This window comes from Carya illinoinensis, chromosome 13, assembly GCF_018687715.1.
Source record: "Carya illinoinensis cultivar Pawnee chromosome 13, C.illinoinensisPawnee_v1, whole genome shotgun sequence".
NCBI lineage: Eukaryota > Viridiplantae > Streptophyta > Magnoliopsida > Fagales > Juglandaceae > Carya > Carya illinoinensis.
In genome coordinates this window covers 6,779,973-6,803,904 of record NC_056764.1, presented here as the reverse complement: position 1 = coordinate 6,803,904, position 23,932 = coordinate 6,779,973, and the positions used below count along the sequence as shown (strand labels likewise).

Genomic DNA, 23,932 nt, shown 5'->3' with positions numbered 1-23,932 from the left:
AATCCATCTTGTTTTCCATGTGTCTTGTCTAAAAAAGAAGTTGGGTCAGCAAATTACACCATTACCAACATTGCTACCAGTGGATCAGGAAGGCATTATCCAATCTGAACCTGAAGAAATTTTGGATAGGAGAATGAAGAAGTTGGTTAACCAAGCAATGACTGAAGTGCTTGTCAAGTGGGCTGGGGCACTATCAGAGGACAGTTCAAGGGAATCTTTGTGGAAATTGAGGGACCTTTATCCACACCATGTAGGCAAGGTTCTTTGATGAGGGAGGTAGGCTTTGAGTGAGGACGTGAATTGGAGAAGGAAGAAGTCAGCAACTGCTGCCGTGTGGTAGAAGTCAGCAACTGCAGCCTTGTGGTCAAGGCTCTTTCAAGCAGGGATGATTGTTATGTACACGGGAAGAGTAAGAGTAGGATTTTTTTTTTTTTATTGGCACCAGGTGTGTGGAACAGCATACCGACTAATCTCAGGGGTGCACAGACCCTTGGCAGGGAGTTTCCTGCAAGTGCACCTCAGGTAATTCAAGGGAAAAATCCTTCACTCCGATGAACCCCTAGAGATTGTTTGCACCCAAGGGAATTTGAACCTTAAACCTGGGGGTGCATACCCCCAAGCCCAAGGCCTTTACCACTTGAGCCAACAGTAGGATTTTGAAATGGAACGCAGCATTTAGAGGACGTTAATGAAACAAGATGTTTTGCTGGTGTAGTGAGTTGTATGTTGTAGATTGTACAAAACGACGCATTTAGTTAATGTTGTTCGTATAGTTTGAATGTTGGACAATACGGTGCAGTTTGTTCATTAAGTGTAAACAGCACTGGAGTATAAATAGCAAGATCGAAGGAAGGAGAAGGCATCTGAGATCATTGTGAACATTGAGAGAGGTTGGATTTGCAATAAATTCGTTCATTTTCCAAGATTCCAATTCTAGTTCTTTATCTTTCATTATTTCCATTCTTTCATTACTTTCTCTGTCTCAAGAACGCACGTAAAGAAGTCAAAAGGATTGTCCTCTAACGCTACTATCTCCAGTTTTCAATTAGAATTGAAAAATTCAACTCTCTATTTTTTTAAATTTCTTTTAGGATATTGAAATTGTTATATTGAACAACCACCAAACCTTAAAGAAAAATAACTCAAACTTGAAGGAAACATACAACGAAGGAACTTGCTTCGTCGCTAGCAAGAGAAGAATCGAGACGAGAGCCGCCGACATAACCACCGAATCCAACGGTGGCCGTAGAACCCGCCGGCAAAAGCGACGCGGCGAGACTGAAACGAAAATAAATAAATAAATGACTAAAATTGGATCGAAGTTCAACACAAACTAGCGGGACGAAAAAAAACAACTACTAGCATGATTCAAAAGGAAAAATTACCTGCTGCTTGAAGCTCGACCCTTGCCCTTACCTCCTTCTCCTTTCTGTCTTCCCATTCCGTATCCTTTTCAAAAACTACGTCCTACGGGAGAGAGAGTTTCGGAGAGAGGCCCAGATGGAGAAAGAAGACGGAGACGGAGAGACGGAGAGACGAGAAAACCACTTGTGTGCTTAAAACCCGTTGTTTCAACGGAGAAAGAAGAGCATGGGATGTACAAAAACAAAAGGAAAAATATACTTGCAAGCAATAATTTGTATATTAATATGATATAATTGGTTAAAAAGTAGATTTTATTAAAATAATATTAATTTAAATTTTAAATATAAATAAATTAATATTAATATATAGATTATTACGTAACTATGTTTATATATAGTAAAACTCAAAACAAAATGTACGCTCCTCTTTAGGACTCACTGGTCTTGGTGATCATATCGGATGTCCCCAAAGGTAAATCGTTAATTCGTTGTCAAGTGGTTATGTTACGGCGAACGTTTCAGTTGTTAAAGCGAAACTTGCCTAGAAATTTTGAGAATTTTCTTTCCAAATTATGCTTTTAGGCCTCGTTTAGTTTGGAAGGTGAGAGGAGACTTATTTATTTAATTTTATAATTTTATTTAATTTTATCCTTATAATCAAACAAGCCTTAATCTCTACAATATTTTTATTTTATTTCCATCCTATTCTATTGATGTCATATTAAAATTATCTTTTAATTTTCTCTTTCATACCATAATTAAATAGAAATGGAATGAGAATGCAAGTAAACAACATTTTTCTTTTTCATCCGCTTATCTTTTTAATAACTTTTGGATTTGTATAAACTTGTGAAATAAACAAATAGAAAATAAAAATTTAGATAATTTGTCGAAACTTTTTAGATAATTTGTTGAAATTTTTTGAAGGTCATAAAAAGTTACCCGTTTGAAATGTCTTTTTATTATATAATTCATTGGGCATCACATTGTAAATTGCCATCAAATAAATCATAGTTATTCTCAGATTTTCTGAAGACTTTTTTAATACCTACTTGGATTTTTGTTCCTTTGGAATCTTAGATTATAGACTTTTTAATATTCTATATGTTAAAAAAAACTATATATTTACATGAAAACTGCAATCGCGTCCATTACAACGTAAGTGAAGAGTAAGGCTAAACATGAATATCAACTGAATAATAAATTAATATAAATCAATAAAAGCTATTAAAAAGAGAGAATTAAGCATCATTACTAAAATACCACTGACAGTGGTGGCTCAATGGTCCATGAGTTTGGTAATGGGCACTGGTCCTGGGGTCGAATCTCACAATAAGAAGTGCTCAAGATTATTGGTGACCTATTAACTTATGGACTATTGATGCCCTCATGGGACTAGGGTCAGGTTATGACTTAAGTTTGACTTGTAAATAATGCCTACGATTCTCGCCATCTAGGTTCCTTCTATCTAGTTTCTCAACACATTAGATGATACTATAATTATATCCTAATACAAAAGCCATCTTTGACCCCTCCTCCCCCTCCCCCTTAGTGGTGGCTCAATGGTCCATGAGTTTGGTAGTGGGCACTAGGTCTTGAAGTCGAATCTCGCAGTAAGAAGTGTTCAGGATTATTGGTGACCTATTAACTCATAGACCATTGATGCCTTCGTGAGACTGGGGTCAGGTTATGGCTCAAGTCTGACTTGTAAATAACGCCTACAATTCTCGTCATTTAGGCTCCTTCTGTCTGGTTTTCCAGTACATTAAATGCTACTATAATTATATCCTAACAAAAAAACCATATCTGATAACTCATTCCAACTCTCATCTCCCCCTCCAAAAAACAAAAAAAATACTAGAATGGAGGGAGATATAGAAAACCAAAAAAGGCTTGGTTGGGCCCGAGGCACCTCCTCCTCAGCCAGATTTCTTTTAAAAGAAATTGAGATTTTTGAACATTTTTAAAGATTGTGTGTTGAGTGTTTTTGTGAAAAAAAAAAACTTACTTGTCCTTACAATTCACATATTTATTTATTTATTTTATTAACAAGTGTGTTGTATAAATTAAAGATGATGAGTATAATAACTCTTTTTTAAGTACTGAGAGATCCATTAAAAGTGTATTTGGATTAGTAAAGCCTTCTAGAGATGCTTTTTGGATTTGAAAACGGGGTGGGATTCATTGAAAAATAGTTGGAAAAAAACTGTTGTGAGAGATTGTTTTCAAATTTTGTGAAAGTTGTTCTAATCTTTGTCTGTTATAAAAACCGAGATAAGATTTTTCATAATTGAGATTTGGTATAAAAATGTTTGGATTGAGGGTAAGAGAATTTTGAAACCATTTGTTCCCAAACACTACCTAAAAGTTTACCGAGTCTAAAATAAATAAATAAAAGAGATAGATACATGTAATTTATTGTACAATATTTTCTCTCTTTAGAAAATCAAACTTGAGTTCAGAGTTATTTATAATCTGGGACGCAACTATTTTCCCTTCAAATTCTAAATTGGGAGAGGTGAGAAAGAAAAGAAGAGAAAATAAATACTTTCTATTCCATTATGAAAATGTTTCAATAGATAATACAGTAGATACCCTTACACCATTTCATCCACTTTTGCTTGAGAGAAGAAGCAAATGAAGTTCCTAAACGCACCCAATCTCAATAATTGCCTAATGTTCAATGTTCATGGACAGGAATATTATGAAAGCATGAGTTAAGACTTACATATTTATGAAAAATTTACTATACATATACTGCTAAAAACGAACCGATTAATACTACTTAATTATTTGTTGAATAACCGAGCAATATATATATATATATAAGACAAAGTAGATTCTTTAACAGTAATCCTGCATCGTCATGGGCACTACCCAACAGTTCCAGTAAGTTGTAACCAGGCATCTAAATAGCAAGCCTACCAATAAACGAATCTTCATTTTTCACGTGACATTTGCTTTATTTCTGTTAAAGATATTTTGGTACATTTAATATAAGTAGTAATTTTTTTTTCTTAGAAAGAAAGGTTTTTACGAGAGCTTTGATTTTGAAATTTATGTAACCTATAAAGCTCTTACACAGATTGTAAAAGGTATTCCTCTGCCATAAAGATGTCTATTAATAAAATTGAAGGTACCATCCTCTTTAAAAAAAAAATAAATCTCCATTTTCACACAACTATGAGCCTTTCAAGCGAATATATAGAAGCAGAGGAAGAGTGACATAGAGTTAGTTACATTCATACTACCAAAGACTAACACGTGAGCTCACGGCTGAAGACATATATGAGCCTTGTTCGATGCTTTAAGTACAAGAATCACATAAAAAGGATCCTGCGAATATTGTACACGTGCAATCCATTTCCTTATCCTATTTTCTTCTTCGTTCAAAAAATATTACGATCAGCGCCGCAACCACAGCATGATCAACAGATCCAGGAAATATGGTTAGTCGAAATTTACGCCTACTAACATACAGCTGACAAAGCTTGTACATTAGACTAGTCTGCATCCAAGCATAACAGAAGACCAAAACATCATCATACACTAAAACTGAAGTTCAATTGATGTATGGAGAGATGGATGCAGAACAAGATAAGCATGCACGAGCAGTTAGATGGATACAAGGATATATGCGGGATTCAGATTCCACAGCACAAATGACATAAATTATATAACTTTCCTGGCAAGAGTACTGCGGTTGAGTACTTGGGAGGTTCAACAAGATACATAGAAAAGGCCACAAGTAAATCAGAACAGCAAAGAAAATGTGTAGCTTGTCCAAAACCTAACCAATGGTTCCTTGAGCAGAGCTATTAAAGTTCTAGGAGTTTTAAGCAAGGTATTGCTTTGGATTTGACCAGTCATCTTGTGCACACAGTTGTTACAAATATCCTTATGATTTCTAGTCTTTACAAAAATAAGATATCCAAAATCTACTTAAAAACTTCATTGAACAGACACTGTTGCTGCACTTCGCAGAACAAAAATAAACATGGAAAACAAAAATGGAAAAATGAAAATAAATTTGGAAGAACATGAACGTAAAATATTGTATTAATAAAGGGATATGGCTAATCTCAGTCAATTGCTCGGTCTTGTGAGTATATTAGCTGATGTGGGATAGGCAATTACACATAGATGCTGTAATGCTATGCCAGTAAGGTTTAGTATTATACCTGAGCCACAATGTCATTGCCTTTATAGATGGTGCAGGATTTCATTGAAGGCTGGCCATTCACCTTCAATTCGGAGGCCGGGTTAACAAGAGACACCACCAACTCGGTTTTACTTTTATCCGTTCTAACTGTGAAAATGGAGTCCTTCTGATCGTCCCCCCTGTAGCCTTTCCACGACCCATTCTACAACCGCATCCATAATACGATAATGTCTACCAAATAATTAAATAAACCCTTTTTTTTTTAAAAAAATATTTTCCTTCTTAAGAAAGACACTCTCTGGAAACAAGACAGGGAAAGAGAGACTCACGTCGCTACGGTGCAAGGAAATTACAGGTTTTCCCGTGGCGTCAACGATTACTAGCTTATTAGCCGAGGATTTGGAAGACTGACGGTTGACCTTGAAAACAATGCGACCGGAGGCGTCTGCGAACCCGAGATCGTCACGCGTAAGGCCGGCATGTTTTGTGGACACGAAGAGGTCGATCGGGATCGGCAAATTCGTCGGGTACTCCGCAGCGGAATAGGCCATGGGTAGGCGGTATGATGATTTCTCACCTTATTGGGTCTTCCAGCAGGAATTGGGAGTCAATAATTACCTCTGACTCTGTTAGTAGGGAGTTGGCGATTTAGAAACGAAGAATAAAGAGAGTCAGAGGGAGTGGAATAAATAAATAATTATCAAAAAGGAATTGAGTTTACTTGAATAGAATCAGATGCAGCAACCGAATTTGTTTTGAAATGTCGGGTGTGAACAAAGAAAAGTAGAAAGGTGTGTAGGCTGAGAATACTTAACGCCAAATTCTGTCCAACCAAAACAAAGTTCATTTATATTTTAAGCAATATTGTTTGATTTATATTCCCTATTTCTTTTCCGGCCGGTTAATGGAAAATAAAATCTGTTCTTGTGCACAGCGATATTTGTTTAATTTACTTCAATCTTTCTCATTCATTCACGGCACAAAGCATTTACGTGCCAGTGACCCAGATTTGAGAAATGTTACAGTCACATATAGATTTTATAAAAATAAACTAAAAAATAGACATTATTTTATATGTTACGCTATATATATATATTTTATAATAAAAACAACCTTACAATTTAACGTACTATAAGTCTATATCAAGTCACGTTAATTTATGAATTAATTTTATAAAATCTCTTTGTGGATAAAATTTTTTTCTACTCTCTCTTACCTCTCACCAGTGATCTCCACAAGAGCATTTTCCATTACGGAAATGATGAAATCGGCTTGAATCTCTGGCAACAATCTCCCTCCCTTCAATTTTTGAAATCAATGCTGTAAGTAAATGGCAATCTGCACATACTCTAAGATTCTTAACTATCATAATACGGGTTCCCGGGGGCGAGCAAATGAGCCCAAGCATGATGGCCAATTTCTCGCTGTGACCAAGAACTATCTCTTCCTTTGTGTGTTCATCCACATTTTGCATAACCATGCTTGTGTTTGGTACATACCCATTATTCTTCAGCTTCTGAACAAGATTGTGCAAGTAATTGTATATCTCTTTGCTACGGGGATGAGACCTGTCCCCCGACTCAAAAGTGTGAACTTTTCGATCTATCTCAATCCATGTACATGCCTTCTCTTTTCTTATTCCCTTCTTTAACATCAATCTCCTTACATTTGCCACACCTTTCAAGTCCCCAACAAGTCCATAAAAGTTGGACAGCAACATATAGGTCCCTGCTTGTTCGGGTTCCAATTCAAGTAATCTCTGTCCAACGGTCTTTGCTAGCTCTACATTCATGTGGGAGCAACATGAACTGAAAAATGCTGTTAGAAGCTTTGCCTCCGGCTTTATTGGCATCCTTTCTATGAAATTATAAGCCTCCGTGAGATGGCCAGCTCGTGCAAGTAAATCAACCAAGCAAGTATAGTGCTCCATCATGGGTGTGATGGAGTATTTGTGTATCATCATGTTAAAACTCCTCCACCCTTCTTGAACTAATCCTGCATGACTGCATGCATATAGGGCTCCCAAGAAAGTAATCTTGTTTGGTATAACACCCTCCGTTTCCATGGCATCAAATGCCTCGAGAGCTTCCAAACCCAGGCCATGCTTTCCGTAACCTACAATCAGAGAAGTCCATGAAACTACATTCTTGGCAGGCATGTTCTTGAAAAATTGGCACGCATCATCCATGCATCCACATTTAGCATACATGTCAATAATAGCATTTCCAACAGGTATGTGTAGGTCAAACCCATATCTAATCACCAACCCATGGACTTGTTTACCGTTAACCAAACCTGCAAGATCAGCACAAACTGAAAGAACACTAGACATTGTCATAACGTCAACTTCAACTCCCTCCACTCTCATTTTCCCAAACAAAAACAACGCCGTCCTTTCTTCCGAGTTCTGTGCAAGCCCAGAAATCAGAGAATTCCATGACCCCGTGTCGCGTTCACACATTTTATTAAACACATTGATCGCCTCCACTGTTAACTGACACCGGCATAACCCAAAAATCATGTTATTGTTCACAACAACATCTCTTGAAGGCATTTCATCGTACACGCGGCGAGCGTCTCTGATGTCTGTACATTTAAAGTACATATGAAGAAGGGAAGTCATTAGAATCATATCTCTGTCGAACCCATGTTTGAACACCATACAATGAGCTTGCTTTCCTTCTTCTATGGCGCCAACTCTCCCACAGACTCTTGCAACCGCTGATAGAACCAACTCCGTGATCTTGGACCCAGTTTTCTGAAGCTGATAGAACAAAAGTATAGTTTGATGGCTTTCCCCATGCGTTACATATGAAGCGATCCTTTTAGAATGTGATAAATTTCTCCACAGCATATTCTAGTGAGGACGTTTTGGGGATCAAAACAGCAACAAAATCTTAGCGGCGTGTACTCTAATTATCTCTTGTTATTGACAAAAGCTCGAGTGGCACCACGGGAATCTTGTACGCCGCCCCGAAGAATTACGATGTGTGCTTTCTTTTCCCTTTTCCAGGGAAAAAAATTTAGTTGCAAGTAAAAATAGGTATTGACATGTACATTAATTTAAAATAATTAGTTAAAAAATAAATTTTATTAAAATTAATATTAATTTAAATTTTAAATATAAAAAAATTAATATTAATATATAGATTAGTACGTAATTTTCTTATACATAACAAAACCCTTTTAACAAAATCTCAACTTGAAATATATTTCTGTTTTTAGATAAAAATAGATTTATGGGTAGTGAGAGTTTATAACCCTATTGCCGCCGTCTACTACTCAAGTGGATTTTAATTTTTTTATCATTTTTTTAAAGTATTTTTTTAACATCTTTAATTATTAAAAAAATTAAAAATATATATAACTTTATTAATACCCACTTCTTTAATTATTAAATAAAATTAAAAATTAAAAAATATTAAATTTAAAAAAAAATAGTAGATAAATAATAAAATAGTAATCTTTATTATTATTCTAGATTTATTATCTCAAACCATCTGTTATCACTTTATTTTTAAGTTTCTTTCTTTCAGTCCCATCGATCATATGCACTCATCCGCTCGAGTATTTTAGTTTTTGTTTACTTAATGCATAAAAAAATGATTATTAATAAAATTATATATAGATTTTTAATTTTTTTTCTTAAGAATTAAAGATATTTTAAAAAAATACTTAAAAGAGATAATAAAAAAATAAAAGTTCCAAATACCTATGGGGCACGCTGAAAATGAGAAGTAGTGGCGTGCAGAGCTGAGCGTAAAAGAAAGAAACTAAAAATAATAATGTGAATGGTAAATTAGTAATAGGAGGTAAGAGTATTTTCAATAGATTTTTCATCATATTTTTTAAAATATATTACTAAAATTTATCTTTTTTATTATTTTACTTACTGATTTTTATAATATATTATATATCAATTTATCTATTTTTTTATTTCATTTAAATATTATATTTTTTAATATTTTGCCTCTAATAGAAAATCAACAACAAGAGAAAGAAATTAATTTAAAATATTTATAATAATGAATAGTTTCCTCTATATTTAATAGGATTATATAGCAAAATGTAAAATAAAAAATAAAATACAAGATCCATTAAAAGACTCTTTTTGGGAGAATGGAATAAAGACTATCATTATCTTCTTTTTTTTTACCTTCTAGAAATTGTTAGATGTGCACAGATGGAGAAATGTTGTATAGTGCACACAGTATTCTCTTCTTAATATGAGCTTTTATCCTTGTGTACTATCTAATAGGGGTGCTATCCGCACCATACGGTGCGGGGTAGGCTACCCCCCGCTCCCCGCCCCCACATGGGACAGATGGGGAAAATCCCCCCCGTCCCCCGCGTCCGGTATGCGGGGGCAGAGTACCCCGTCCCACACGACGGGGTACGGGTGTGGGGGGCAATCCGTCCGGCCCCCCGCATCACAAAATCCACAAATCAACGAATCCACAGCAGCAGGCGCAGGTGCTAGAGCAGGCACGGAATCAGCAGCAGGAATCTTCACGTAGCCCAATTTCTTGGTGTTGACGTCGTCATCGTGGTCGTCTTCATCGTCATCGGAATAGGGAGAGCCGTAGCGGAAGTCGTAGAAGCGGTTGGAGAATAGGGACCAGGCTAGGTACATGGTCGTGGCAGTGAGGGCCCCACAGCCGACGCCAAAGAGCAGAGCCACCACCACGCTGAGGATGTCCTTGGTGCGGTCCTGGAGCGAGCTGTAGTCGTAGTTGGAGGAGGAAGACAGGGACTTCTTATACCCCAACCCGAACGGCATGTCGTCCCGCTCGATTGGACGATCCTGCACCTCATCGTTGACTGGAAAGACGAAGATCTCGGAGGGGAAAGCTCGATCCAAGGTGGGCCTGGGATTGAAACGGCCGATCTCGGTGACGACGGTGACGACTCCCGAGAAGGAAGGGTTTTGCTTGAAGGAGAAGGAGTAGGAGGAGATGAAGAGCGTCTTGCAGGGCCTGGCGTTGGTGGAGATAATTGAGAGAGAGAGGATGACCATCTGGAGAAGGAAGAGACGCTGAGTCAAGGACGCCATGTCCACTGATTTCTGGGGCCTTCGTCTGCGCGTTAGGAGATGAATTGCTGAGGATTTGGGAATTTTGGATTGGTCTCTCTCTCCATCGGTATCAAAATCAAAGGCACTTCGGTATATATGTAACAAGAATAAATAAAGGGCATTATATATATTATATATGATGCGGGGCGGGGGAAAAACGAACCGGGGGGGGGTCCGTCCCCGTCCCCCGCCTCACATGGGGTTAGCCTTTCCGGGTCGGGGGGCCCCGCCCCGGCCCTGACGGTGCGGATGACCCGCCCCGCCCTATCTAACACTAAAGTCAACTTTTTTTAAAAGTAAAATAATTCACTAAGTAATTAATAATATGTACTTTAATCATAAAAATTTTTATAAAAATAACTTCATAAACTAAAGTAACTTCATATACACGTTAGATTCACTTTATAATAAAAATAATTTTATAATTTGATGTATTACACTATATCAATATGTGAGTTTATTTTTGTGAAATTATTTTTTAAATAAAATATTTCTCCTAATGAATATCACATCAATGTAGTGGAATGAAAATAAAATATAAATATGAGTTCTGCTACTCGGAGTCCCCTCACTGCACACATGCTATCTTGGATTTCTTTTTTGTAACCTAAACTGTGCGTTTTTTAAAGAGATAATAGGGTCAAATTATTTTCTGAATTCTTCCGCCCCCGGCACCTAACCGAGTCATTTGCTTGCTTCGCTACTTTCCCAAATCTCCCCAACGATGGCATTTGTGGCCTCCTCCACTAGAAAAATAGCAATGACCACATCAAAATAAAAAGAGACTTAACACATTAACATTACATTTGAGAGACATTTGTTCCCTTTTTTAGCAGTCTTTCATCTTTTTTCTGAACATATTTCCTCTCTCTCTCTCTCTCTCTCTCTCTCTCTCCGCCCTTTGCTCAAACTTTCTTTCAAACAAATGAAAAACTGAAACAATAGCCACGAATTGAAGAGATTAAAGGCATAGTCCTCCAAGTGATGAGGGTCTAAACCACTGATTGGAAAGAAATGGAGAGTACAAAGGAAGAGCTAGAGAGGAGCAAATTCCTCAAGGGTTTGATACAGAAGAAGAAAGCGATTGAGTGGCAAAAGCAGCATGACTGCTTGAATGTGCGTGTTCAGAGTCTGTGACATGTCGCTTCCTTTGCAAAATTTTTCCTTTCGCTACACATGTGACCAACTCAACTCCATGCATGGCGAGCTTGAAAGTAAATGCCTTGGGCCCTCGCGTTCAAGAAGGTAAAATATACTACTTTACTTGGCTCAAGTGGAAGATGAAGAGTTTCTATGAGAAACTCGAAGAGAGAGAGAGAGAGAACGGAACGCGCTTTTCTTTTGAGACAGATATGAGAACCATGATGCGGCACCCAGACTGGGTTTGCCACATCACGGTGTGTGGCATGCTGTCCCCAAACCAGCTTCCGTTTAGATTTTTCCAATATTGTATACTATACTCATATTTTAATACTACATAGTACATATATTATATTTTTAGGAAAAATCTAAGCAGAAGCCGATTTAGAGACAACACACTGCACACTATGCATGACAAGTTCGGTCTAGGTGCCACATCGTGATTCTTAGATCTATCTCAAACAAAAATTGCGTTTCACTCTACTCTCTCTCTCTCTCACTACTCTCTCTCTCTCTCACACACTCAGAAACTCTTCCCTATCCACTTAAGCCAATTAGCGTAGTATATTTTTAACTTTTTGAGTGCGAGGGCAAGGTCCCTATGCACTTGAGCCAAATAAGGTGGTATATTTTTACCTTTTTGAGAGTGAGGGCAAGGCGTTTAGAGTACTAATAGTGAGTTAAATCAAATTAAATTTTAACTAAAGAATAACTAAAATGCAAAATAAAATATTATAATAGGCTCAATAAATAAATAGTAAATTTAACCTTTGGCTATATGACTAGCCAAATTTATTAAGTGAAAGAGACTAGCCAAAGTTCAAAATCAATATTTTAATAAAATAATGAAAGATTTATTAAGCCTACTATTTGGTATTGTAAAAAGTAGCTAGTTAAAATTTATAAAAGTGAATTTTTTAGTTAAATTTTAGCTAAAATTTGTTGAGATCACTACTAATATTCTTACTGTCAAGTTTGTCGGAAATGGAGTCTAGTTGGTCACGTGCACAATGAAAGGCAAAGTTCTACAAACGAAACGTTCTTTCTTTTCACTGGTTTAGACCCTCATCACTCGAAGGACTAAGCCTCTAATCTCTTCAATCAACTGCTATTGTTTCAATTTTTCATTTGTTTGAAAGGAAGTTTGAGTGAAGGGCAAAGAGAGAGAGAGTAAGGAAAATGTGCAGAAGAAAAATATGGGAGACTAATAGAAAGGGAACAAGCGTCTCAAATGTAACGTTAATGTGTCGGCCTCCTGTTCTTTCTTTTCTTTTGATGCGGTTGTAGTTATTTTTCCAGTGGAGGACGCCACAGATGTCATCGTCGGGAGAGATTTGAGAGAGTAGCAAAGAGGGCAAATGACTTGGTCGAATGCCCGGGGGGGTGGGGGGACGAATTTGAAAAATAAGTTGACCTCATTATTTCTTTTAAAAACGCACAGTTTAGGTTATTTTTTTAGATCACTGCTACTCATAAACCTAATACACCATACACCTTATTTTTTATTTTTTATTTTATTTTTTTTAGATTTATTCTTTTTCAACTAATTCAATTTTTTGTATTCATTATTCATATATCAAACAATTGATCAAAGAAAAAAAAAATGGATAGTGTGTGATGTATGGGCTTATGTTTAAAATTTTTCATTTCTTTAAAGTTGTGCTACTCCAAGCTGGCAGTGTGCGGTGTAGGGACTATGAGTAGCACAACTCTAAGATATAACAATTAATCTAAAGTAAAAGCTGATTCTCAAGTGGGTGGCTATGTGGGGTTACATCTATTATTATTACGTGGGCTATTTGCAGGGCGAGATATATTGCACGAATAGATGGGACCCTTTATGATTGGAAGTTGATTGTTAGATCGGTGAAGAGTTTATTCGGGGAACTTTCAGTTTCTTTAACTAAATTGATGAAGCTTTCTAGAAGAGATATTCTTATTTTGTAGGAATGAAATTGTCCAGTGATGCCGATGAGAGTGAAGCCAATGAAGAAAATATCTTGGTCTAAGCCTTTTGGAAAGGCTGTAAAATTAAATGTTGATGGTGGATCTGCAGGTAATCCAAGTTTGTCAGGAGGAGGAAGGGTAGTCCGAGATGATCAAGGCAAAGTTATTGCGGGATTTGCTCATTCTTATGGATATGCCACTAATACCATTGCGAAATGTCAAGCATTTCTTGATGGTTTAAAATTGTGTCACCAACTTAGTTTTAAAGATTTTTTTTTTTATTGAATTGGATTCAACGGTAATTGTTAGTTGGTTTAGGTTGGGAGTTTGTAAGTTTTGGTATTTATGAGATTTGGGAAGAAGCTCTTCATTTGTTTCGACTTATAAATGTTAGAGTTTGTCATATCTTCCTTGAAGCTAATATGGTTGCGGATTTCCTTTCCAAGGAATCTGCAAAGGGTCGGACTTTAGATTTTATGGGTGAGGAGTTTAGAGAGAGAAGATTTTGTAGCCTTATTCGAACTGATAAATGAGATCTTTCCTATATTAGGCGTTGATGTTTGTATTTATGGCTTCCCTCCGCCTTAGTGAGGTTATTAATAAATATGAGATTTTTGCCTCTTTTAAAAAATAAAAATAAAAGCTGATTAATTAAAAGTAAAGGGAATTCAAAAATAAAATAAATTAGATAAAATCAGAGCATGGAAGTGGCCCAACTCACCCAAGTTATGGACGTCACCATTGAGAAGAATGCATGTCATACAAGAGAATTGGCTGATTAATTATGGAAATCTATATTCTTTCACAGCCATGATTTATTTTAACGTGAAAAGCTCAATTGTAACTAATATAAAGATAAAGAAGAAGATTATATTTTTTAATTATCTTTTTATCATCCCATGATGTGGCATTAAATGATATAAGTTTACAAGTAAAATATAATAAATAGTCTTCAATTATCTAATATCAAGTCATAAAATGATGAGAGGTGATGGAAAAAAAATGATGATAAGTAGTGCGCATTACTCGATAACTATAGACGTGTTTCTTCACCCGTTACATTCAAGCTGTCCAGCACACATCTGATCTTACACCTTACTACAATACCATAGCTTATGAAGATTATTCCCAAAAGTACACAGACCTCAATACTCGGATGAAATTTTTCAGGAAAAAAAGTCACCTCAAAGGAAACTATATATGGCCTAGCATATATAATTAAGGATAGGCTATTAATATATTGCTTTCTTTTTGCTGATTTGCACCATGATCATGTATTCCAAGCTTGAGAGCATCCATCTCTTTTTCGAACTTGGCCATTGCAGGTCTGGGGAGGGAAACAAGAATCCTAACCCCACCTTTCATCGAAGGATCCACCTTGCTGGGTGGCAAGAACATGCACAAATCTACGTACCCAAAGATGTTCCATGGCACTGGCAATATGTTCACCGGGTCCATCCATCCGAAATCTACTTCTTCCAACAAACCCAGTTGCCTCCAATCAGTCAAAACCATGGATGCACCACTAGCTGGGATTTTCATATTTTGCTGTCTCATTCTTTCCAAAATGCCTAACGATTTCATGATGTAATCGCTTTTTGAAGCAACTTTTTTGCTTTCTTTTATGAGTTTTGCCACCTTAGAGAGTGGTACCTCATCAAGTTCCCCTCCAGTTAACACTAAATTTGCAGACCCGAAAGCATTCCCATAATACCCATCTGGCAAAGGTGGATGCAATAGCTTCCTTATTCCCATGGCGAGACAGAAATGTGTTTTCCCATCGGAGTTCAATTCCAGAGCTCTAAACCTTGATCTCCAAACATAGGCCCCAAGGACCTCAATAGTTGTGAAATTTTGATTCAAACTTTCTGTCCCACATTCCTCTTGCAAACTCATCTGAAGTCTTTTTATGCTTTCAGTGCTCACGTGAAAGCATGCATGCAAGAGGTCTGTAGTGGGCAAATATGGTGAAGTTGCCAAAGTTTCCTTATCCACTAAGGGTCGGAGAGGCTCCTCTGAAGGTGTTCCCACCAGTCTCTCCCTCTCCCACACAGGTTTGACCGAGGGATCGCTCTTCCCACTTGAAAACTCAACCAAAGCTCGGAAGAACTGGCCTGCACCGAACCCATCACAAACGGAGTGAGACAAGCCCATCCCAATGGTGAAACCCCCACATGAGAATTTGGTCACTTGAAGGACTAGAGGGTGATAACCTGAGTCACCCTCAGACGGGAAATCAAAGACAAACTGTTTGAGTACTTCAACGTCAATTCCTTCAAGATAATGAAGAGAAGAGAGCCGAGAGTTGGCAGTTGCCACTAAGAATGGCACTCCATCTGCACTGCAATTGATTTGAAGTCTTCCATCACTGTGCTTCTTTAGCTTGCCAGCCAGAGGATGGTAATAAACCAAAGCCTTGGATAAGGCTTCTTTGATTACAAGAGCTGGATCATCTGATCTTATGAATACATGATTATCATTATTAATAGAGGGATTATCAGTATTTGAGCGGTACGCATAAATAGTTTGGCAAAGGATCTCAAGGCTGGGATTGTTGTCAATGCTGGAGAGAGAAAGATCACCCGAAGGTGTGGGCTTGGAGGGTTTTACAAGCACAACATCTTGCTTTTCAAGTAGGAAGGAGGGCGTATTATGGTGGCCGTTTGCCATGGAAAAGGTTAACACTGATCTGTGGCTTAAGACCAGATAAAAGAGAGTAATGTAGCCGGAGTCTTGAATGAGAACAAAATGAGACACGCTTCTGAGTTATATAATATAGCTCGCTACCAGTGGCTCTGGCACAAGGTTCCTACTAAGTATCACTCCATATACATGAAGATGATAATCATTACAAGGTCCCTACGCACTAAGTAAAGAAAAAACTACGATCATGAAATTACATTCATATATTGGACTTGCTTACAATTAAAAAAAAAAAAAAAAAATCGTCAGGCCGAAGTTAAAAGATGAAATAAAGATCTCCTCCCCTTATTTGACAAGATTAGATGTCGTAATTCGAAAAGAGATAAACATCGTGTCTTGATATGCATGGACTCTATAATAATTAATCTTATCTGTATTGAACTTTTCAGTAATGTCTATCTTCGTATGAGTTGTATCATCTAAATTCAACAGGAAATTAGAGAATAACTGATGAGCAGGAGATCATCAAGAGGATGACTGGGTGAGTATTAAGCCATTACGACCAACCGCACTAAGTCGAGATAGCCTTCTTCAAATATTTAATTCTCTCTCGTAGTTGGCCTCGATAAAGACCGCGCGCCATTTCAAGCAGATCAGTTCAATGGAAAAAATACCTTGCTTGCATCGCGCGCACTCACGATAGAGAGTGCGCACTAGCTGGTTATTGCTTCCAAAGTTTGGAGACAGTTTTCCTCGTGAACATGATCATTTACAAAAATTTGCAGTATAAGGTACCGGTGGTGTCAAATCTTTGATAATTCTACGCAGACCCCACGTCTTCTAGGTCCTTTTCCTGTTTCACATTAAGGTTTCATCGGGAGAATCTCTCCTAAAAACTCTCAACTACCGGATGCAATAGCTAGGTTTGAGTTCATACTCGGAATTCTAATGACTTGACAAGCACTTGATCAAAAGCACAGTACTAAACAGCCATGCAACTGCAAGGTTTCTCTTATTGGAATGCACCTATGTTTTCTTATTCGTTCCACACCAATTACAAGTACGTCCGCGATATCATTCTCCGCAATTTTTTCCACAAATCTGCAGGGTAAAGTTATGCTCTTCTTTCAACCAGTAACCGCGTTGACATTTTAAATCTGTACATCCTGCATACTGTTGTGCTTCTAACCTGTCCGAAAATCATACAAAATAATTTTAAAGTGGTTCAGCAAATTGCTTACGTTCACTGGAGCCTCTTTTATAAAATTTGTACAAGATTTATGAAAATCTACAAATTCTCAATTCTCTCACGTCCCTCTTTCTCTTTCTTTTCTCTCATCTCCACTGTCTACTCTGCAGATCAGAACTCTCCTATTTATAGAAGGAGTTCTCCTCAATAAGTTGCTAAATACGGTGCAGCAAATTGCTGCTAAAATTATGGGAGGCGCCTGAAAACGGTGCCTAACAAAACAATGCACCTTACGGTGCATGTGCAAATCATGCCACTTGGGTGGCTTTTAATAATCACCCCCTCCACCCAAGTGTGCCATACCAGGCTGTTTGCAAATTGATTCATTCTTCAAATGAATGCACCTAATTCTTTGACATGAGAGACTTCTGCTATCGAGTATACTCCATTGCACCCGAGGGTGCTCAGCAGTGTACAATACTGATCAAGTCCAAACAGTGTTGGAACTTGATTCCTGTGACGACCTTCGTCAACATATCTGCTGGATTATCTTCAGTGCCAATCTTCTGAAGTTTGATGTCATCTTCTTCTAATATTTCACGTACAAAGTGAAATCGGACATCTATATGTTTTGTTCAAGAGTGATAAACCTGATTCTTGGCCAAATGGATTGCACTTTGACTGTCACAGTAAACGGTAACCTCTTGCTACTCAAAGCCCAAATCTGTTACCAATCCCTGTAACCAAATGGCTTCTTTCACAGTTTCAGTTACAGCCATGTATTCAACCTCAGTTGATGATAGTGCAATTGTTGACTGCAAAGTTGATCGCCAACTAACTGGTCCTCCAGCCATAGTGAACACATAACCAGTTGTCGATCGGCGTTTGTCAAGATCACCTGCATAGTCTGAGTCAACATATCCAGTTACTAGACTATCTTCACTCTTCTCGAACCTCAAACCAACATCTACGGTCCCAGCAATATACCGTAGAATCCACTTAGCCGCATGCCAATGAACCTTTCTAGGATTATGCATATAGCGACTAACTAAGCTAACAGCCTGGGAGATATCAGGTCGTGTACACACCATGGCATACATTAAGCTTCCAACAACACTTGCATATGGGACATTCCTCATGTAGTCCCGCTCTTTATCAGTTTTAGGAGACTGAAATGCACTGAGCTTGAAATATGAGGCCATAGGAGTACTCACCGACTTCGTCTTCGAGTCGATGTTGAAGCGTTGCAGTATTCTCTTTAGATACTGCTTCTGAGTAAGGTGAACTGTACCTTTCACCCTGTCTCTGCTGATCTCCATCCCCAGTATTCTTCGTGCTTCTCCCAGATCTTTCATTTCAAACTCATTACTTAACTGAGTTTTTAAATGATCTATCTCCCCCTTACTTTTACATGCAATTAACATATCATCTACATATAAAAGCAAATAAATGAAAGATCCATCTGCAAGTTTTCTGAAATATACACAATGATCGTATTGGCAACGAATGTATTTCAGATCCATCATAAAGCGGTCAAACTGCTTATACCATTGCCGAGGTGACTGCTTCAAGCCATAGAGAGACTTTTTCATACTGGATACCCAATTTTCTTTGCCAGCTTCTTTGAATCCTTCTGGTTGAGACAGATAAATCTCCTCTTCCAGATCACCATGTAAGAAAGCTGTCTTCACATCAAGCTGTGCTAACTCAAGATCATATTGTGCAACCAAAGCTAGCAATATCCGAATGGATGAATGCTTCACAACAGGAGAGAATACTTCACTGTAGTCAATTCCCTCTGTCTGAGCGTAGCCCTTGGCTACCAACCTAGCTTTGTATCGCACTCCATTTTTAGCAGCTTGATCATCTTTCTGATTGAAGATCCACTTACAGCCAATTATCTTCTTTCCTTTTGGAAGCAGCACAAGCTCCCAAGTCTGATTCTGGTGAAGAGAATACATCTCTTCATTCATCGCCTTTATCCATTCAACTTGTTCACTGGACTGTACGGCTTCTCTGTAAGTGATTGGGATCTCACCCCCTTCAGCTGGTAATGCATATGTCACATAGTCTGCATAACGTGTTGGTATACGTTTCTCTCGTCTCGATCTGTTGGTTGCTATTGATTCGGGTTGACATGGAGGTACTGTGACTGGATTATCAGTCTCATCTTGTCCATGCTTCTTTGAAGTAATAAACTCCACATTCTACAAATCATCTGATGTTTCGCCATCATTGCTGCCTTCACTGGAATCTTTATGCTTATGTGACTTAAGCATCTCAGATTCGTTGAATGTAACATCTCTACTGATGATTACCTTTTTGGACTCTATGCACCAGAGTCTATACCCTTTTACACCGGTACTAAAGCCCAAGAATTTTGCTTTCTTAGCTCTAGGATCAAGCTTACTTTCTTTAGCATGATAGTAAGTAGGACATCCGAAAATATGTAAAAAGTCATAATCAGTAGCATGTTTACCTCTCCACATTTCAATGGGTGTCTTCTCATCATTGGCAGCTGCGGGTAGTCGGTTGATGAGGTGGCAGGCATATGTCACAGCTTCAGTCCAAAATTTCTTACTGAGTCCAGCATTCAGCAACATACATCGCACTTTCTCTAATAAAGTACGATTCATTCGTTCTGCCACACCGTTCTGCTGCGGTGTACCTCGTACTGTGAAGTGTCTAACAATTCCCTCTCTCCGGCATACTTCCATGAAGGGGTCTGAAGTGTACTCACCTCCATTATCAGATCTGAGCCGCTTGATTTTTCTGCCGGTTTGAATCTCAACCATTTTCTTCCAATCAAGGAAGATTTTCAGCACTTCATCTTTATTCTTCATCGTATACACCCACACACGACGAGAATAATCATCAACAAAAGTTACAAACCAATGTTTACCTCCCAGAGATGCATTTTGGGTAGGTCCCCAAACATCGGAGTGCACATAATCAAGAATTCCCTGTGTATTGTGTACTGCGGTTCCAAACTTGATCCGCCTCTGCTTCTCCAATACACAGTGCTCACAGAAAGATAGTTTACCAGTCTTGGCATCTTTGAGTAAGCCTTGCTTCACCAGTGTTTGCAAAACTTTTTCTCCTGCGTGTCCCATACGCATATGCCAAAGACTGGTGTTGTCGGCATCAGTCTCATCTAGCTTCTCACAGCCTGTGGAAGCTCTTCCATCAACAGTACTTCCCTGCAAGAAGTATAAGTTTCCTCGCCTTAACCCCTTCATTGCCACCTGAACTCCCATTAGTACTTTGAGAGTTCCATCTTCAATGGCGATTCTGAATCCCTTTGAATCCAGAGATCCCAGTGAGATAAGATTCTTCCACAAGTCCGGAACATACCGAACTTCTGTTAGAGTCTTGATGCTGCCATCGTGCAGCTTTAACCGAATGCTACCTATTCCCTGTGTCTTACAGGCACTGTCATTGCCCATAAGTACTGCTCCACCCTCGATCTTTGTGAAGTCAGTAAATCAGTCCCGATTGGGACGCATATGATAGGTACATCCGGAATCCATAATCCATTCATCGGAATGACAAATGGATGATGAATTTATCAAGGAAAAATCTGAATCATCATTTCTGTCCACGACATTGGCTGTAGTGGGTTGATTCTGCTGTTGTCCCTTCCGGTTTGGACAATCCTTCCTCCAGTGTCCTTTGTTGTGACAAAAGGAACACTCGTCTCTGGCGAGTTTTCTGCCGACTGATGAACCACGTGATGTGGCCCGGGTTTTCGAATGAAAACCGTTCTTCTTTCTGGGATACCTTGACTGTGGTCTCTCTCTTGTTGTTAAAACTTCACTTGATGTATCTTGATGTACCTGCTTATCCTTTTTCCGGTACTCATTGCTAATTAAAGAACTAGATACATCGTCAAAACTAATACTTTCCTTCCCATACAGTAGAGTAGTAATTAAATGCTCATATGTATCGGGTAAGGAATTTAACAAAAGTAAAGCTTTATCTTCATCTTCGATTTCAACATCTAAGTTTAACAAATCAGCAAGAATTTGGTTGTAACTATTCAGATGTTCAGACATAGAAATACCTTCACGAAATTGGAATCTGAAGAGCTTCTTCTTCAAGTGCAAACGACTCTCAATGCTCTTCTTCATGAACTTATCCTCCAATTTCTGCCAAAGTACCTTAGCATTTGTCTCTCTCATGACAAAATACTTTTGTTCTTTGGTAAGGCATAATCGGATTGTACTACAAGCTTGAGTATTAAGCTTCTTCCAACCCTGATCAGTCATATCATCTGGCTTTCCTCCCAACGCAATATCCAACTCTTGTTGGATCAACACGTCCATGACTTCACACTGCCACATGCCGAAGTTGCTTGTTCCATCGAACTTTTCAACTTCAAACTTGGCATTTGACACAGTGGACCGACGTCCTGAGCTACTGGCATGTTCAGAGCTCCTGTCTCTTCCAGATCCTTCCATTTGAATTTAGAAAATTTAGACTCAAAATTTCAAAATTCTAACCATACGGATGAGTCCGGAACGATCCAAATAGTTGAAAAGCACTATTTGATTGCTGAAATCGGACTTCGAATGGTTTAGATCAAGTAAAAAATGGTGAAAAACGGACGGTTCTGATCTGTCTGGCGCGTGGGATACACGCGCTGCACAGTGCGCGTGGGCAGCGAGTAGGCGCGTGTATTACACGCGCTACAGTACCTTCTGCGCATGGGGGAGAGTGAGGCGCGTGGAGTACATACGCCGAACCTCTGTAGGGCGCGTGTCCGTCACGTGTATTCAACCTTCGGAGCGCGTGGGCGCGTGTGGCTCAGTTGTCTTCTTCCTCCGATGCGCGTGGGGACGCGTGGATGACAGTAGATGCACGCGCTGACCTTCTAGGGGCGCGTGTGGGCTCATCCGACCTCCGTTTTCGATGCCGTTTGCGGTAACGGATTCGTCTCGACGCGAGGAACACCCTGGAGTTGTCAAAAATTGATTTTGAGCAACTTGAATTTTCAGACAGTTCGAACCAGAGCTCTGATACCAATTGTTGTGCCTCTAACCTGTCCGAAAATCACACAAAACAATTTTAAAGTGATTCAGCAAATTGCTTACGTCCACTGGAGCCTCTTTTATAGAATTTGTACAAGATTTATGAAAATCTACAAATTCTCAATTCTCTCACGTCCGTCTTTCTCTTTCTTTTTTCTCCTCTCCACTGTCTACTCTGCAGATCAGAACTCTCCTATTTATAGGAGGAGTTCTCCTCAATAAGTTGCTAAATACGGTGCAGCAAATTGCTGCTAAAATTATGGGAGGCGCCTGAAAACGGTGCCTAACAAAACAATGCACCTTACGGTGCATGTGCAAATCATGCCACTTGGGTGGCTTTCAACACATACAGCGTACTCTTCTTCTCTTTCAATTATGCTTAATGGCTGTGCGAATGTTGGCGGCCTGGAGAAAAGACATGACCACTCGTTGGCAATAACCGTTGCCCACATGCATGTGCGCAGAATAGTGCAATAGCGATCGTGTATAGATACACTCAGATGCATGAATTATGACCTACCACCACACCAACAATGTCACAGATGAAGGGGAACCAACAGTTAAGGACCATTTCCTACTCATGTAATGAATAAATCACGGAACGGGGGGGATGATTGCAATACAGCAGGCCAGGACGAGCCTGCCTCTACTCTTTATTTATATACCATCCATAGCCGCTGGACCAAGTATATATGGTGACAGACTTGAGTGGAAAGAGGCAGAGACCAATGTCAGTTGTCGAGGTCTGGGCGAGGGTGTGGTGCTTGTGTGTTATACTTCTCAAATATCGTTCAAAAAAAAAAAAAAAATTGATTTCGAAAGATCTTTTAAGTGGTTTCCTTAATTCAATAAAGAAAATTGGTATATGAGACTAACTAATTGCCACGATATGATCAATCGAGTAACTTACAACTTTTTTTTACAATTTTGATACAACAGTGTATTAAATTGAGGATATTTTTAGAAATTGATATTATTTTTATAAATTATTTTATAGAAATATTCTTATTTAACACGTAATTGTATAAAAATCGTAGAAAAGAATTATAATTCTATATTTTCCATCATTTATATATAGACACGTATCACAAATGCAAAATCCATACACTTTTTAATGTTTTTTTAAAAAATGACTACAGAATTGTAAGAGCACTTCCTATGGGTTTTGTAAAATCCATTTTTATGTAAAATTTAAAGAAAAGTAGCTCAAAACTGCTTAAAATTTGAAGAAAAGTAGCTCAAAAATGCCTCCAACATATCATGTATTTTCAAATCTATTTTCCATTTTGCCACAATGTTAATGCAGCGTGAACTGTATATAAATGTAAAAATATTTTATTTATTTGTTCTCTTTTCATGTATTTTGTTTCCCATAATAGTTTC

General features: G+C 38.2%; 4 protein-coding genes across 5 annotated transcripts in view; all 4 read right to left on the bottom strand.

Annotated features, from left to right (window-relative positions):
• LOC122292009 (E3 ubiquitin-protein ligase listerin) overlaps positions 1-1,610 on the bottom strand; it is a 28,788-nt gene extending 27,178 nt beyond the window's left edge. For both annotated transcript variants that reach the window (XM_043100157.1, XM_043100156.1), the window contains exons 1-2: positions 1,386-1,610; positions 1,164-1,278 (exon numbers count right to left, since the gene is read on the bottom strand). In XM_043100157.1, the coding sequence (XP_042956091.1) occupies positions 1,164-1,278; positions 1,386-1,441 (171 nt within the window). In that variant the 5' untranslated portion in view covers positions 1,442-1,610. The remainder of the gene's footprint in view (positions 1-1,163; positions 1,279-1,385) is intronic.
• A 2,938-nt stretch (positions 1,611-4,548) lies between these two features.
• Positions 4,549-6,365, bottom strand: LOC122292988 (protein LURP-one-related 7-like). Its single transcript, XM_043101581.1, has 3 exons — positions 5,856-6,365; positions 5,546-5,728; positions 4,549-4,872 (listed from the first exon to the last, which is right to left on the bottom strand). The coding sequence occupies exons 1-3, from the start codon at positions 6,075-6,077 to the stop codon at positions 4,738-4,740; spliced, it is 540 nt and encodes a 179-aa protein (XP_042957515.1). The 5' UTR covers positions 6,078-6,365; the 3' UTR covers positions 4,549-4,737.
• On the bottom strand, positions 6,014-8,563 carry LOC122292987 (pentatricopeptide repeat-containing protein ELI1, chloroplastic-like). The gene is made up of 2 exons (XM_043101580.1): positions 6,743-8,563; positions 6,014-6,152 (listed from the first exon to the last, which is right to left on the bottom strand). Exon 1 carries the CDS (start codon positions 8,378-8,380, stop codon positions 6,746-6,748), a length of 1,635 nt encoding a protein of 544 aa, XP_042957514.1. The 5' UTR covers positions 8,381-8,563; the 3' UTR covers positions 6,014-6,152; positions 6,743-6,745.
• A 6,116-nt stretch (positions 8,564-14,679) lies between these two features.
• Positions 14,680-16,502, bottom strand: LOC122292367 (spermidine coumaroyl-CoA acyltransferase-like). The gene has a single exon (XM_043100688.1). It carries the CDS (start codon positions 16,355-16,357, stop codon positions 14,906-14,908), a length of 1,452 nt encoding a protein of 483 aa, XP_042956622.1. The 5' UTR covers positions 16,358-16,502; the 3' UTR covers positions 14,680-14,905.
• Positions 16,503-23,932: the final 7,430 nt, after the last annotated feature.